The 15,707-nt window shown below is 47.5% G+C and overlaps 1 protein-coding gene across 2 annotated transcripts in view; it reads left to right on the top strand.

The window, feature by feature from the left end:
- lrp4 (low density lipoprotein receptor-related protein 4) overlaps nucleotides 1–14,667 on the top strand; it is an 88,667-nt gene extending 74,000 nt beyond the window's left edge. Inside the window, exons 16-38 of one of the 2 annotated variants that reach the window (XM_068571844.1) lie at nucleotides 1,048–1,173; nucleotides 1,782–1,990; nucleotides 2,214–2,295; nucleotides 2,412–2,517; nucleotides 2,599–2,800; nucleotides 2,912–3,101; nucleotides 3,648–3,779; nucleotides 4,174–4,314; nucleotides 4,398–4,484; nucleotides 4,574–4,745; nucleotides 4,863–5,025; nucleotides 5,704–5,929; nucleotides 7,087–7,390; nucleotides 7,989–8,207; nucleotides 8,303–8,437; nucleotides 8,537–8,645; nucleotides 9,017–9,161; nucleotides 9,389–9,502; nucleotides 10,330–10,441; nucleotides 10,851–10,912; nucleotides 11,356–11,443; nucleotides 11,580–11,721; nucleotides 13,213–14,667. In XM_068571844.1, coding sequence (XP_068427945.1) covers nucleotides 1,048–1,173; nucleotides 1,782–1,990; nucleotides 2,214–2,295; nucleotides 2,412–2,517; nucleotides 2,599–2,800; nucleotides 2,912–3,101; nucleotides 3,648–3,779; nucleotides 4,174–4,314; nucleotides 4,398–4,484; nucleotides 4,574–4,745; nucleotides 4,863–5,025; nucleotides 5,704–5,929; nucleotides 7,087–7,390; nucleotides 7,989–8,207; nucleotides 8,303–8,437; nucleotides 8,537–8,645; nucleotides 9,017–9,161; nucleotides 9,389–9,502; nucleotides 10,330–10,441; nucleotides 10,851–10,912; nucleotides 11,356–11,443; nucleotides 11,580–11,721; nucleotides 13,213–13,554 — 3,608 coding nt within the window. In that variant the 3' untranslated portion in view covers nucleotides 13,555–14,667. Of the gene's footprint in view, nucleotides 1–1,047; nucleotides 1,174–1,781; nucleotides 1,991–2,213; nucleotides 2,296–2,411; nucleotides 2,518–2,598; nucleotides 2,801–2,911; nucleotides 3,102–3,647; nucleotides 3,780–4,173; nucleotides 4,315–4,397; nucleotides 4,485–4,573; nucleotides 4,746–4,862; nucleotides 5,026–5,703; nucleotides 5,930–7,086; nucleotides 7,391–7,988; nucleotides 8,208–8,302; nucleotides 8,438–8,536; nucleotides 8,646–8,968; nucleotides 9,162–9,388; nucleotides 9,503–10,329; nucleotides 10,442–10,850; nucleotides 10,913–11,355; nucleotides 11,444–11,579; nucleotides 11,722–13,212 lie in introns of both variants that reach the window. The other variant, XM_068571836.1, reaches the window with a different exon arrangement.
- The last annotated feature ends 1,040 nt before the right edge of the window (nucleotides 14,668–15,707 follow it).

The raw sequence follows: 15,707 nt of genomic DNA, 5'->3' as shown, positions 1-15,707 counted from the left end.
GAGTTGTGGCCAAAAGGAGGGAAAGTTTTGCTTTTCACGCTGACACAGCGGCTCGAAACAGTCGGACACTAATACACGCCGGCCGTGGCGACAGGAAGAAGACGGGAGGCGCCGTTCCTCCTGTCTTGTGGCGTGGACTCAGAGGGGTCATGTGAGGTAAAATAAAATAAATCTCTGCATCAATTAAACACGGCAAAGATCCTCCGGCGCCTCGAGTGAACGGAAGACAAAAGCTCTGCTGTCCCAGTGCGGTTTCATTATATTTTTAGAAGAGAGAAATTATTCTACAAATGTGTGGCATCTTGGGAAATGTGTTTTTTTTTGCCTCCTTGCTTGGCACAAGTTAGACGACAAGGTTCGAGAGACCACAATAATGGAAAATGTCACAAAGTTGCCTTACTTGCATCTTCATTTAAAAAGGAGGAATTGGGTCTCTTGGCTTAGTCCCGCCCCCTAGAACCTAGACTGGCCAATCACGGCACAGTGCACAGCTGTGTGGTTATTTCTGTAACCCCTGGAAGTCGGCGTCGCGCGGGGTTTCCTCCACAAAAAGCTTCTTTTTTTAAACTTATGAACAAACAAAAAAGAAAAAGGAACGAGTACGGCGAATACCTTCATCTATTCTGTGAAATGAGTGCTTTCAGTTGTACTTTGGGCTGAGCGGGAGGCAGTTGGAGCGTCTTCAGAGCAGTAGAGTCGTGTTTCCATCTAGAATTGTAAAGCTCTTTGTAGTTAAATACCGCTAACATTAGCGCCTGGTCGCAGGTCGCCATTTTCTTTTGAATTCCCTGCCGTTCACACCACACGAAAACCCGGAAGAAATCAAACCCCGCCTCTCGCTTGATCCGATTGGCTGTCCGCCTCGCGCTTAAGTTGAGAATATTTTAACTTCTAAGTGCCGGAAAACCGCGACGTGCGGCGTTTAAAAGGCGTAGCATGAGAGGCCGTACCTTAGGAAAACAACGGTTTTGCCACCGACGCGTTTTTTTGTGCTCGGCCCCTAAAAAGCGACCTTTTCTGAGCCGCGTGCCTCCGTCTCTCCCGCAGGTGGAAAGAACCGCTGTGGCGCCAACAACGGAGGCTGCAGCCACCTGTGCCTCCCCAGCAACAAGACGCACACCTGCGCCTGCCCCACCGGCTTCAAGAAGGTGGACCACTCCAACTGTGCCAACGGTGAGCCCCTCAACATCTGGATCATTCATTGTTTTTTGTTGCACAAATTGAGTAAATGTGACATCTTTTTACGTCTTTACGACCATTTTAAACCAGCGAACATCTGGCAATTCAGATATTAATCACAAAGCAATTTGTTTATGTAGTTTTTACTGATTCATAACAAGACAGCCGCAATCATTTTGTGTGTCCTGGTCCATCTCTGGTCTTCTGCCAGAGGCGTCTCAAGATATTTTATTGTTGCATAAATAATCCAGTTTAAAAGACGACTCCTCAGCAGCAATTTGAATTGATTTAACAGTCAGGAAGTGTGGATGTCAAAGGTCGCTGAGGATAACGAGACGTTCTGGTTCGGCGCAGTAAAGAAGCACCGAACTAAAAGTATTGAACAAACCCTTTTCTACATTTTATTTCTCACCACCTTGAGACATTTACACACCATGTTCTCATCTCTACCGTCAATACTTTTATCAGAGCATCGGTCACGTCTCATGATATGAATCAGTCCGTTTAGTTTGCTCGTTGTCTGTTTTTTGCTGTGTTTCACTGTTGACCCCCCCACTGTTAAAACCTAGAAGACTGACAGAAGACCTTTGGTCTTTAATCAGGTCTTGACAAGTTCCTGCTTTTTGCCCGAAGGACGGACATCCGACGAGTCAGCTTCGACACAGAGGACATGTCCGACGACGTCGTCCCTCTGGCCGACGTGCGCAACGCCGTGGCGCTGGACTGGGACGCCAAAGACGGCCACATCTACTGGACGGACGTCACCACCGACTCCATCAACAGGGCGCTGTGGAACGGCACCAAGCAGGAGGTCAGTGACGAGCTGCCGGACGCCGACATGGCATCGTTTCATCAGCAGAGATGTGGCCGAGGGAAGAGGGAGAGAGAGAGGGAAGGAAGGAAGGGGGGGAGGCTGCTGCAGAATTGAAGTTTATGCAATACTGCCATCTACTGGTGTGCGACAGCGACACATGCTCTGCAGAAGACAGGTTGAGAACTAGTGCGAGCATTTATTCATTTTCTTGTCTCTGCAGGTGGTGGTGGACACCAGTCTGGAAAGCCCAGCAGGTCTGGCGATTGACTGGCTGACGAGCAAGCTCTACTGGACCGACGCTGGTAATTCGAGGCTCTTATTTCACTTATTGTTGAGTATAATCGCTTGAAAATGAAGGCGCCTTCTTGGGTGTCCAACCGTTCACGCTGTGGGCCCCTTTGTTTGTTTTTCCCCTCAGGCACGGATCGCATCGAGGTTTCTAACGCCGACGGGAGCATGCGGACCGTCCTCATCTGGGAGAACCTGGACCGTCCCAGGGACATCGTGGTCGATCCGATCGGAGGGTGAGCTGGCGCGGACCCCGAACTTCGCATTGATTTGGCCCCTCCCCCTTCGGTCTTTTCTCACGCCGTGTCTTTTTGTAGTTTCATGTACTGGACGGACTGGGGAGCGAACCCGAAGATCGAGCGCGCCGGAATGGACGCCTCCAGTCGCATCGTCATCATCTCGTCCAACCTGACGTGGCCCAACGGGCTCGCCATCGACTACGAGACCCAGCGGCTGTACTGGGCCGACGCCGGCATGAAGACCATCGAATTTGGCAACTTCGATGGCTCCGACCGACAAGTAAAACCTCATGTCTTCACGCCGATTTGCTGCTTTTGAGCTTTTCTGTCCATTTAGCGACCCCCCCTCACCCCACCCTAAACTTCCTTTTGCTCCTTTTTCCGCCGCCAGGTTCTGATCGGCAGCCAGCTGCCTCACCCCTTCGGTCTGACCGTTCACGAGGACAAGCTGTACTGGACGGACTGGCAGTCCAAGAGCATCCAGAGCGCCGACAAGCTCACCGGCTTGGGACGACGCACGCTCGCCGAAAACCTGGAGAACCTCATGGACATTCACATGTTCCACCGACACCGAGAGACAGGTCTGTGGTACCCGGTGGCACCTTTCTGAGGCCTATAATGGGTTATTACCTGCTTATAACACTGGATTATTACAGTCAACGGTACTCACAACAATAATTACAATACATTATAAAGCATTTTATTATGACTTATAGGGTCTAACTAATTCATAATTGCTGGTAAATGTTCCTTTAAGTTAAAATATTACTTCATTAAATCTATTTAGGGGCAATTAACTTATCAAATAACCTACTAATGTCCACTTATAGTGACGTATAATCACATTAAATCTCGGGTCTTGTGTGTCTGCTGAGGCCGAGAGGATTACAGGTAAACTGAACCCGGCTCACGGGCCGAGGGAACCGAGGGAACCTTTCGGGGGGTCTCATTCCAGAGAGAAAACCTGACTGATCTCACTGATGTGCGGGGCTTTCCCCTCGTTCCCTGAAGGGAAGCTGTGTGTTTCTGTTTTGTTTCCAACTCCTTCATCGCCCCGTGAGCCAACCGAGGGAAGCAGAGCCGGTGTGTGAGCCGAGTTTGCTTTTTGTGTGTCTCCCCTTGTGTAGTGCGTAACCCGTGTGCGGTGAATAACGGCGGCTGCAGCCACCTCTGTCTGCTGGCTCCGGCTCCCAAAGCCTCCAGCTGTGCCTGTCCCACCGGCATCAACCTGCAGACGGATGGAAAGACCTGCACGCCTGGTACCGACATGACCCAGTTATTGTTTTATTGTACAAACGGTAACCGCTTGTTGCCGACGCAAATGATTCTCATGGCGCAGATTAACCAAAAACACGTACAGATATAGGCTGTTAAATGCCATTTAACCTTGTTGACCTCCATTATCTTATGAATGTAAATGTTTTCATGAATAAATTCTGAATCTTAAAGGAAATACAAAGAATCAGAAAACAAAAACAATGACAAAATCCTTAGAAAATATATTTCACAAGCCGTGAAATAATTCAAAGGATTTACGTCAAAATCGTCTGCTTCCAGGAAGATTAAAGCATGTCAGCGCCTTTTGTATTGTGACCGGTGTCCACTTTGATGTGTGTGTGATGCGTGTGTGTGTGTGTGTGTGTGTGTGCGCAGGGATGAGCAGCTTCCTCATCTTTGCTCGGAGGACGGACATCAGGATGGTTTCTCTGGACATCCCTTACTTCGCCGATGTGGTTCTGGCCGTCAACAGCTCCATGAAAAACACCATCGCCATCGGGGTCGACCCCAAAGAAGGTTTGTGTCTCTTCTGAGTTTTTTAATAAGCAGAGTGATGCAGAAATGGCGTCCTTAACGTGTGTCTGTGGCGCCTCCTGCAGGAAAAGTCTACTGGTCCGACAGTACGCTGAAGAAAATCAGCCGATCCGACATCAACGGAAAAGGGCAAGAGGACATCGTATCGACAGGTGAGGCGGGTGGTTCACGTGCTCGATGCCGTTTTAGCTCCACCCTGTCAGCACGTCACGACTCCATCCCCGCCTCTCTCTCTCTGCAGGGTTGGTGACGACGGACGGCCTGGCGGTGGACGCCGTCGGCAGGAAGATCTACTGGACGGACACGGGCACCAACCGCATCGAGGTGGCCAACCTGGACGGGTCCATGAGGAAAGTCCTCGTCTGGAAAAACCTGGACAGCCCTCGAGCCATCGCCCTCTACAACGAGATGGGGTGAGGCCGCGACGGCTTTTTACAAAAATCTCTCAATCTTTAAGTCTCACAGCCTGTTTTCCTCGCGCCGTCTGACCTTTTTTGACCCCCCCACCATGTTACTCCTTTCCTCTCTAGCTACATGTACTGGTCGGACTGGGGCGAGCACGCCAAGCTGGAGCGCTCGGCGATGGACGGTTCGGACCGCGTGGTGCTCATCAGCAACAACCTGGGCTGGCCCAACGGCCTGGCCATCGACACGGCCGGCTCGCAGCTGCTGTGGGCCGACGCGCACACTGAGGTCAGCCGCTCACGCACGAGGTTTCCACCTCATGAGTCATTTGTATCGGGAGAAAAAAAGCCTTGGATATTGGCCAAAAATAATAATAATGTATATTTGTGTGGCACTTTTTTAAACAGAGGGCTTCACAGTGAGAAAAACATTAAACATTAAAAACAAGACACGCCCCTAAGAGGTTATTGGCCTGTCTCTCTTTGACGCAATGAGATATCCAAAAGCTTTCAACTGAGTCTTGATGATAAGACTCCATTCATGATGCACGCCGAGTTTCGTATGAATCGGACAAAGCGTTCTAGGAGAAAAGTGCAAAAAAACTTGTTATTCACAAAATTCAAAATGGCGGAAAATTTTGGTGGGCGGACTTTATGGGTCAATCAAACAATCTGGGAGAGAGGGCGTCACCGGTCCAACTTATAGGGGGCGCTAGAGAGCCATTTTTTGGTCCTTTTTTTTTACGCCTATATCAGATGACTATGTTCACCAGGCCTGACAAGCGGTCCAAATTTGGTGACTTTTGGAGTATGACAAGTCCCCCAAAAAGCAATACAATATACAAAAATACAAAAAATAAAATGGCGTGATAAGAAACGGAACAATTTCGACGTTTGACGTTGAAATTGACTAAGAAAGTACGTCACGGTGGTAATCCCTCTCATCTCTTTTTTATTTTTCCCCCAGCGCATCGAGGCGGCCGACCTGAACGGGCAGAACCGGCACACCTTGGTGACGCCGGTCCAGCACCCGTACGGCCTCACCCTGCTGGGCTCCCACATCTACTGGACCGACTGGCAGAGCCGCAGCATCCAGCGGGCCGACAAGAACTCGGGCACCAACACCATCACGGTGCGAGCCAACCTGCCGGGCCTGATGGACATCCAGGCTGTGGACAGGGAGCGGCCGCTGGGTGAGTCTGAGGACCGCGAGCGTTTATATATTACCATAAACTATAGTGTGGTACGAACCACAGGATGTTTATGTGAGGAAAAAAAACTAAACAATCGCCGTCGGACCCAAACGACAAGGCATGTCCTCGACAATGAACGAGTCAAATCTACATTGTCGTCCCTGCAGATGCCCCTCCTCTCTACCTCTAACGCTGACATGGACTGTGGGTATTGGGATGGTGTACCATGCGTATACTACTCATTATATGAGTAGTTTCTGCCATATTCAATCATGTAATGTGCTGCAACTCTGTTACGTTGCTCATTCTGGTCACATGACATCTGTTGCTTCTGTCCATCCTGATGGAGGGATCCTCCTCTGTTGCTCTATGAAGATTTCTTCTCTTTTTTTCCCTGTTAAAGGGGTTTTACTATCTATTTTTGGGGAGTTTTTCCTGATCCGATGTGAGGTCCTGGGACAGATATGTCATGTATACAGATTGTAAATCTAGTATTTGTGAATTTGGGCTTTACAAAATAAACTGAATTGAATTATTTTTGAATCTTTCTATAAAAACATAGAATGGAAAAAAAACATAGCTCTTAATAGACACTTAGGGGACTGATTCAAATCATGTGAGTTCATTTTCTTTTAATTAACCCAACAAGCCAAAAGCTACACATCATGATTTATTTAGAGAATGACCTCATTTTCCACCAATCGTCCTCCTCTGCGACAACCCGACTGTGACGTTGGCGTCTGCTCCTCAGCTCTAATCTCAGTCGACTTTCATGGGGTCAATGCTGGTTCACACGTAATTGTGTGACTGCGACTAATAAATATATTATCCCATCTATTTATACTCTTCATTTCATTCATTTCCACCTCCTCGTGACCTGCTGCACACGATGCGTTTCCTTTATTTGCTGTTTCACAGCTCATCAAACCTTTGTCACACTCTCACTGCGGCAAATCTCTATTTTTGGTATCCTTACTCTATGATCCTAAAAATAGCCGCTTGCGTTATGAGCAGCTCTCCAGGCGATTGACAAGTAATTAGACGTTGACGAGAAACGGGACACATTCCCACGTGGCAACGTCGCCTTATTTTTGTTTTTATATAATCACCGACGCCCTTTTTTTTCTTCTCTCTCTCTCTCTCTCCGGCCTCCTCAGGTTTCAACAAGTGCGGGCGGAGGAACGGCGGCTGCACCCACCTGTGCCTGCCCCGTCCCAACGACACGTCCTGCGCCTGTCCCACCGGCATCCTGCTCAAGGGCGACGGCAGGTCGTGCGACGACTCGCCCGAGTCCTTCCTGCTCTTCTCCAACCGCGTCAGCGTGCGCAGGATCTCCCTCGACACCGACGACCACACCGACGTGCACGTGCACGTGCCCGAGCTGCACAACGTCATCTCGCTGGACTACGACAGCGTGGACGCCAAGCTCTACTACACCGACGTCACCCTGGATGTCATCAGGTGCGAGCGCAAAACGACTCCCCTGAGATTTCAATCTTTTGGAAACCGTGCGTGAAAACCTTCACACGGCCATTTGAAGTCGCAGCATTCCCCATTCAGACAATCTTTAGGCATAAAATACGTACTTTCTTTCCATTTTTGAACCAAATGACAGTTTTTTGAGTGAAACAGGACAAGCCTTTTGTTTTATTGTGATAGATTCTGGTTCTTTAGGTCCTAATCTTTCCAAAAGGTGTCTTATTGATGCTCCAGGAGGCATTTTTGGGGAATCTGGCTCATATCACGCTGGATGTTCATCGTTAAAATCAAAATATCTTTTAAAAGTGTTTTTTTTTGCAGATATACATTTTTTTCCCAAGACGTTGTTGAACAAATACATACAATAAACACAAATATTGGCCTCAATTTGGGGTTCCTACGACGACTCAAACACAGAGAAAAGGAGATCTGGAGTCAAAACTGGATCAAATTTGCCTCTCGTGTTATTGTCGCTTTGTCTATTTGTTGCTATTTTCTTCATTTTAAAGGAAGTAAAAAAACACGTAGTAAGACCGAGAGAGTTTTAAGAGATCATGTGATCCGTATCTTTGCTCCGCAGGCGCTCGAACCTGGACGGCAGCGGCATGGAGACGGTGATCAGCCAAGGCCTGAAGACCACGGACGGTCTGGCTGTGGACTGGGTCTCCCGGAACATGTACTGGACCGACACGGGGCGCAACACCATCGAGGTGGCCCGCCTGGACGGGACGAGCCGCAAAGTCCTGGTCAACAACAGCCTGGACGAACCCCGAGCCATCGCGGTGTTCCCGAGCAAAGGGTACGAGGGCGGGAGGCCGAATTGAAACCAAAAAGAAAAAAGGTGATGTTACGAGTTGTTTTCTTTCAACTTTTCCCCCGGCCTCGTCTCCGCAGGTACCTGTTCTGGACCGACTGGGGTCACATCGCCAAGATCGAGCGCTCTCACCTGGACGGCTCGGACCGAAAGGTTCTGATCAACACCGACCTGGGCTGGCCCAACGGGCTCACGCTGGACTACGACACCAGAAGGTCAGCGAGGGGGTGATGGAGTGACCTATAGCACACACACGGGGGTGACTTTTTTTCTTGCAGCGTTGGTAAAAAAAATCTGCGCTCGTTGTCTTGCAGGATCTTCTGGGTGGACGCTCACCTGGACCGGATCGAGAGTTCGGACCTGAACGGGAAGCTGCGGCAGGTGCTCGTCAGCCCGGTGTCCCACCCGTTCGCCCTCACGCAGGTACCCCCCGTCCTCCTCGCCGTCAGCTGTCAATCACTGGGGCTGACCCCTCCTCCCTCCGGCTGCCTCCTCCCACTCACCTGCTCTCTCTCACTCATCCGGCTCACCGTGTGACACCTCCTCCTCCCTCCTCCTCCTCCACCGGTCGCCTCTCCGTCCTCATGCTGAACCCCCATTCGACTTAACCATTTCTTCCACTTCTCTTCCACTCTGACCCTCATTTTTCTTCCTCCTCCTCTCCCCCCCCCCCCCCCTTTTCTTCCTCCCATCCCCCTTCTCCTTGTCTGTGTTTTTTCCTCTCTTCTTCTCCCTCGTCTCCCCAGTTGAAGCCGGTGTCCTCCCCTCTAACCCCTTTCTCCCGACTCTCGCAGCAAGACCGCTGGATCTACTGGACGGACTGGCAGACCAAGTCCATCCAGCGGGTGGACAAACACACCGGGCGCAACAAGGAAACGGTGCTGCCCAACGTGGAGGGCCTCATGGACATTATAGTGGTGTCGCCTCACAGGCAGACAGGTGAGGACGCTTCCCTCTCCTAAACACCTCCGTCTAGAAGGGAGGAGCTGATGTTCCCTGTGTAAAGGGTGGGGAGTCGTCCTTTTTCAAATGGAGCCGGTGTAACTGTCTGGTGTTCAGGGACTCTGGGCTAAGCTGTGACTCACGAATCAGCGATGCTGGACCGTGTGTTGTCTCCTTGTGGGGGAGAAAAAAAAGAGTTGTGAACCTTCCTTCCTCTCACTTAGGTACCAACCTCTGTGGAGTGAACAACGGCGGCTGCACTCACCTCTGCTTCGCCAAGACCAACAGCTTCGTGTGCGCCTGCCCCGACGAGCCGGACGGGCGACCCTGCTCCACCAGTGAGTGACCTCTGAGTGGTGACCTCTGGGTTTGACCTCTGGGTGGTGACCTCTTCCTCACGTTTGACCCAAATGAATCTGGCCAATGTGTTTTTTTAGAACGAACCTCTCGGCCCAGAGGAACTTTTCATAGTAGTGTTGTGTCTCCTGTGATTGTGACTTCAGAACAAAAGGTTCTGAATGCCAGCATCATTTTTTAAATGTAATTATATATTTATATATGTTTGAGTTTTTTTTGTCAGGATTCATTTCAAGAAGAGAAAACTATTTTTATTTATTTTTTATATAAAATTTTATATATATATATATATATATATATATATATATATATATATATATATATATATATATATATATATATTTATTTATTTTTATATATATATATATTTATTTTTATTTTATATATATTTATTTTTTATATAAAATTATATATATATATATAATTTTATATAAAAAATAACTAAAAATAGTGTGTTATATATATATATAACGGTGTGTATATATATATATATATATATATATATATATATATATATAATTTTATATAAAAAATAACTAAAAATAGTAAATAAATAAAAATAGAAAAAAATTTAAAAAAGAAATATATATATATATATATATATATATATATATATATATATATATTCTGGTAATTAATTTTTCATTTTTCTTTTTTTTTTTTCCAATTTTTTTTTCTCTCAGTTGCCTCTCAGGACTTCCCTTTTTATCCGAGTAGTCCCAGTTTAAAAAAACAAAAAAAACATTTCCGATGACACGCTCGGGTTCTGATGTGTGTGTGTGTGTGTGTGTGTGTGTGTGTTCTTCAGTTTCAGGTTACATCCCCACGTCTCCTGCCAGAGGGACCAGCAGCACTCCGATCCCCAACAAGCTCCCCAAAACTCCAACGGACTCTCCGCACGGAGGAGGCTCACCGGTCAAGTACGTCCGCTTGTTTTCAAACAGGAACGCTGCTTCTTGAAGCGGCATACAGTAATGCACCTGTAACCGATAACTTAACCCTCTAAACACACCCCATATATTACTTTCACATGGTCCCACACGGTGGCGTAGTTTCTGGAAACATGATTCAAATCACAGCCGTTTTTTTTTAAGTACTTCTTTTTGACTTTGTTCATCTAATGTAAACAGTTTGATAACAAATGCACGAAAAAAAGTTGCTTAAGGGCATATTGAGTGCCCTGAAGCCTTTTCACTGGAGCGTTATGGAGTTTTCATCTTTAACAGAACACACAATGAGGTTTTCCAGCCGGCAGGTCTATGAGGGTTTCAGCTGATCTACAGACACACTGAGTACCTTTTCTCATGCTCAGGCTTCTTGTCTTTACAGCTGCACTGACAAGAACCTCAACGTGGAAGGCTGCGTGAGCAACGTGGTGACGGCGCCTCACGGTCAGTACATCAGACGGGTCGCTCCTCTTTTGTCTCATAGGGACGAAGTCATTTTATCTTTTTCTTTTCTGAACACCTGTGAAATACTTGAATTGGCTCAAATAATACAGACACGGACGCCCGAGTCTGTCATCAAAGGGATCAGATGCAACTTTATACTTTTATATGGCACAACGAATGAATGAATGAATCAATATGTTGGGTTTATAGTGCTATATTTACAAAATGTGCAGTATTTTTAACCCTCACGAGGCCAACTCTGCAGTCACATAACCATCACTCGACGTTTCGAGGACGTAGTTCAGCTTCTGCTCGGCTAAACCCTTTGGGAACTATTTCGGTTCTGCATAATTCCAAAAGATAGTCTGTGATGTTGCTTTTTAATAATCAAAGCCGCTGGATTCTCTCTGTGACCGCCGTCTCTGTAACATCTGCGCCGACAGGAGAAGGACTCCACATCAGCTACGTGATCGGCGGCGTTCTGACCATCCTGGCTATTCTGATCCTCATCGCCGCCTTAATCATATACAGGTCGGTCCTCTTCAACACTCTCGCTCTTGAACGCACGCTGTTATAGCTCTGTACATTTGACAGTTTGACTGACAGAGCCCGTGTGCTGCTCTCTTCCTTCCTTCCTCTCTTCTCTTTCTTTTTTGTCCATCGACAGACATAAAAAGTCGAAGTTCGCCGACCCGGGAGTGAGCAACCTGACCTACAGCAACCCCTCGTATCGGACGTCCACGCAAGAGGTGAAGATCGAGGCGTCGCAAAAGCCTCCAATATACAACCAGCTTCGATATAAGAAAGAGGTAACGAACAGGGAGTGGCGGCGACAGACGTCGTTTTAACACGTCAATGGATTCGAAGGTGGATCCATGTTGATTCCATAGGACGGTCTCAGACTATGGGAGACAAACGCCTTCCCCCCGTTTGTCCGATTTTTGATTGTGTTGAAATATTACAACATGTATGACACACGAGCAGGTTACCCACGGCGGCGCTCACCTTTTCTCTCTCTCTCTCTCCTCACTGCAGCTCTCTCATCCCTACAACTCCCTCTCTCCCTTTATCTTTTGACCCACTTGTCCCGCGGAGAGGTAGTTGCACAGCATGAAGGAGTCTTCGTTTTGCTTTCTTTGTGTTCCCCCTCACTCCCTCCGTCTCTCACTGCATCCCGCTATCCAAAAGTAACACTTGCGATCAGTAGCATGTCAGGTTTTTGGGGTTTCTGTTGAGTGTACGGCTACATTTGCTTGTTCCCGCTGCAGGATTTGCCCAAAGAGAACATGACGATTAAAACGACGCCCGCTTTTATTTGTAGTCATCACTATGTACGTACGGCCGAGTCCATCCCCGATGCCCTGTTTTTATTGCATCCCATCGCACCAGCTGTTCCCTCTGACATCCTGGAAGCTTTCCGGCTGTTTTTTTCCGTGTAAAAGCAGCTGTTTTTGAGGCGAGCTCGCCGCTTTGGGTGCTTTTAACTCCAGTTTCAAACACGGCCCACTGCGTGCATCTATTTCCATGCTAAAGATGAAGAGAAACACGGTTTCAAAGTGTTCCTGCTACGACAGACGCAGGGTCATTTGTCCGCGGGTGTCGTGTACACAAACACACACACACACACACACACACACACACACACACACACACACACACACACACACCGCAGATTGACTCCATCCGCTCTGGGGAAAAAACAACACATTCTCCTTTTTGTGCCGTAAAGGCGATCCAGTAGATTTCACTTCAGTTTAGGTTCACGTTTTGGTGGCGTCACGCACCAAATATTGAACCGATTTAAGAATTATTTTGAATATTCAAGATGGGTTTTTTTTCCAACGTGTAAAAATGCTTTTTTCTCCGTGAGGCTTGAAGTGAAGCATAAAAACTGCGAGGCGTGATAATCTGAAGATGAGAAACTAACTCAACCTTATACAGCGCTTGAACCTGACGTTAGCCAGTTTAGCGTAGCTCGCTAACGTTAGCGCAGCAAGCTACTGTTCACTTTAGCCAGTTCTCTGTGCATGGGGTTGTGTTTGAAGGATCTGGAGTGTTGTGCTGCTGGTTGCTGATTAACGTTTGAAGAGGAAATCCACCTTCTAACATGTTTGACTTTTGAAAGTGTTGCAGAGATGTAACCTCTGGTTCTTCTTTAAGGGTATCAAAGTGATAAAAACCAATTACCTCCTAGAAAAGGGTTACATTTAACATATTGACGAGTCCCTGAAGGTGGATATCCCTTTTTTGTTAAACCGCTCCGACACCATCCATCACCTGACCCGTCTCTCTTTGCCCAGGGTGGAGTGGACGGCGGCTACACCAAGGAGAAGATCCGCATCGTGGAGGGCGTGTGCCTGCTGTCCAACGAGGAGCTTTACTGGGACGACCTGAAGCAGATCAAGCCGTCCCGCGGCGGCCTGCACGCCTGCATGCGCACGGACACCGTGTCCCTGCAGGCCAGCAGCGCCTCGCTGGACGACGGCGAGACGGAGCAGCTGCTGCAGGAGGAGGCGTCCGAGTGCTCCTCCATCGCCACCCTGACCCCGTCGGCCATCACCCCTCAGCGCCACGCCCAGCACAGCCTGCCCGACACCGGCTGGGCCTCCACGCGCAAGCCCTCCACCGAGAGCGAGGTGTGAAGGAGCTCCCTCCCTCCTTCCTTCCTCCGCCCTCCTCCACGCTTCAACCTCCGTTACCTAATAGACACATTGACACACCTGTATTTATAGCTGGTACAAACACACAAAGATATACACAACATAAAAGGTACAAACGGTGCAAATGAACCTGGTTAGACACAACTAAGCTCCTGTAAACACAACTCCTGTCTCTGAAACTGTGGCTCCGTCCTACCTGTGCACACACACACACACACACACACACACACACAGTCTCCAACGGTACCCTCAGAGCTCCTGCCATCAGGCAGATATGATAAACTAATGAGCATGCTGGAATAAGAGAGCAAAGGACTCTGGGGAGGAAGTGAACAGAGAGACACGAGCGTTATCTGGAGCCTTTTTTTTTTTTTTAGAGGATGCAGACTCTCGACGCGACAAACTCTGTGTTTTTTGTTTGGACGGCGCTAAAACGACCAACTCCCCTGGACTCTCTCTAACGCCACTCACGTCTTTATGAACTCTATTTATGAACCTTTTGTCTTTCTTTTTTTTGTACTTGCGTAGCGGGTTTGCGGACTTTTGGGACGAAACAAAAAGAAAAGAAAAGGGCAAGATCGTCGTTGTTGTTAGAAAACCGGACGAGTTGTATTTATGACAGTGCCAAAGGCTGGGGGCTTCACAGAGTCCCCTGTGCTTCTTTCAGCATTTACACACTTCAATAGCAATGTATTTTAATTACGGGATGTTTGCAGGACGCCTCAGTGATGACCCCCCGCCCCCCTCCCCCGCTTCTAAATCCTGATTTCACAGCCTCCAACAAGCAAGGACTCACTGCAGAAGTCTGTTCATCCTCTGCAGGAGTAATCTCAAAGAAGCCCTTTCAATTGTTTTCTTACCTATTTCTTTGCTACCCGTGCTGATCCTCGGGCCGAGCAGAGGAATCCACGATGGAGCGACAGCCCTAAGTGCCAAACATTTTTGTTCTTTTCCTGCCTTCAGCTGTGTAATTGTTTTTTATCAGAGGTTTTTTAAAATGTCCGTGACAGCAGAAAAGCGCGTTATCTCACGATGGCGATGCAGCCATGCAGATAGTTGTGGTTTTATTTACCCAGGTGTAATTTTTGGGGGGGGGGGGGGGTCTATTCTGGTCTATTCTCTCTAAGTGTTTCTCTCATTGGTCTTCCTAAAGAAAAAGTTCAACATAGCCAGATGAATGATTGTCTACAATAGCACTTACATCTTTATAGATGTTTTTTTTCTTCGCTCTTTAGCGCTAAATAAATAACTCTTCTCGACTAATGTCACCTCTCCAACTTAACCGCCTCGAGGACGTACGCGTCATCGGCCCATTCTCATGCCCTGGACACCGGTTTAAAGGCTGGTTACGTTACAAGTGTAAATATTAGATAAACAACAATATGACGTTGTTTTTGTTTGGGTTTTTTTTTTGGCAGAAAAAACTAAACAAATCCCAGTTTTAACATATTAACTCAACTGTTCTCTCGTCGGGGTTAGATATTTTAGAAATGTCCGTCACTACAAATGTCAGTGTGCTAATTTTATTTATTTTTTAAATTTTTTTTCCCCCCCTTAATTCTGGAACAAACCTACAAAAAGCTCCGGCTCCAGACGGGGTGGGAACGGACGAAATTTCAAAGGTGAAAATATAGAAAACCTGGCACATACAACCAAAAGTATCTGCATGGCGAAACACTGCTCAGAGGCAAACGAGAACATTTGTACTTTTTATTTCTTTGTGATTTGAGTTTTGCTCCACCGACTCTTTGCAGCGTCGGCCACAGTTTCAGAATAACGAATGGGTTAACTTAGGAAACGCTGCGCACGTCTGACCCCGTCAGACGGTGAGGGTTATAGTTTAGAAATGTATCACTGACAACTTACTGAAGAAAAAAAAACATGAATTTAATACAAGTAAAGATATTATGCATCGCTTTAACTTTTTAGAGTGCCGTTCTTTCTGTCTGTCGTTGAGAAACGGTACGAGGAAATACTATATTGCTATATTGACAAATATATCGGTTAGACTTTATAGAACCACGTATTTTTGAAGTATCCGCTACGAGCTCAGCGACGTGCTGATTTGCTGCTAGACGAAGCACTGAGGCCAATGAAAGAGGGTCTTGGCAGCTACATAACTCCGGTCTCTTGGT

This window comes from Clinocottus analis, unplaced genomic scaffold, assembly GCF_023055335.1.
Source record: "Clinocottus analis isolate CAN_PGR_092001 unplaced genomic scaffold, fCliAna1.0.p SCAF_1, whole genome shotgun sequence".
NCBI lineage: Eukaryota > Metazoa > Chordata > Actinopteri > Perciformes > Cottidae > Clinocottus > Clinocottus analis.
Note: the sequence above shows the minus strand (reverse complement) of the source record. Positions and strands in the feature narration are given on the sequence as shown.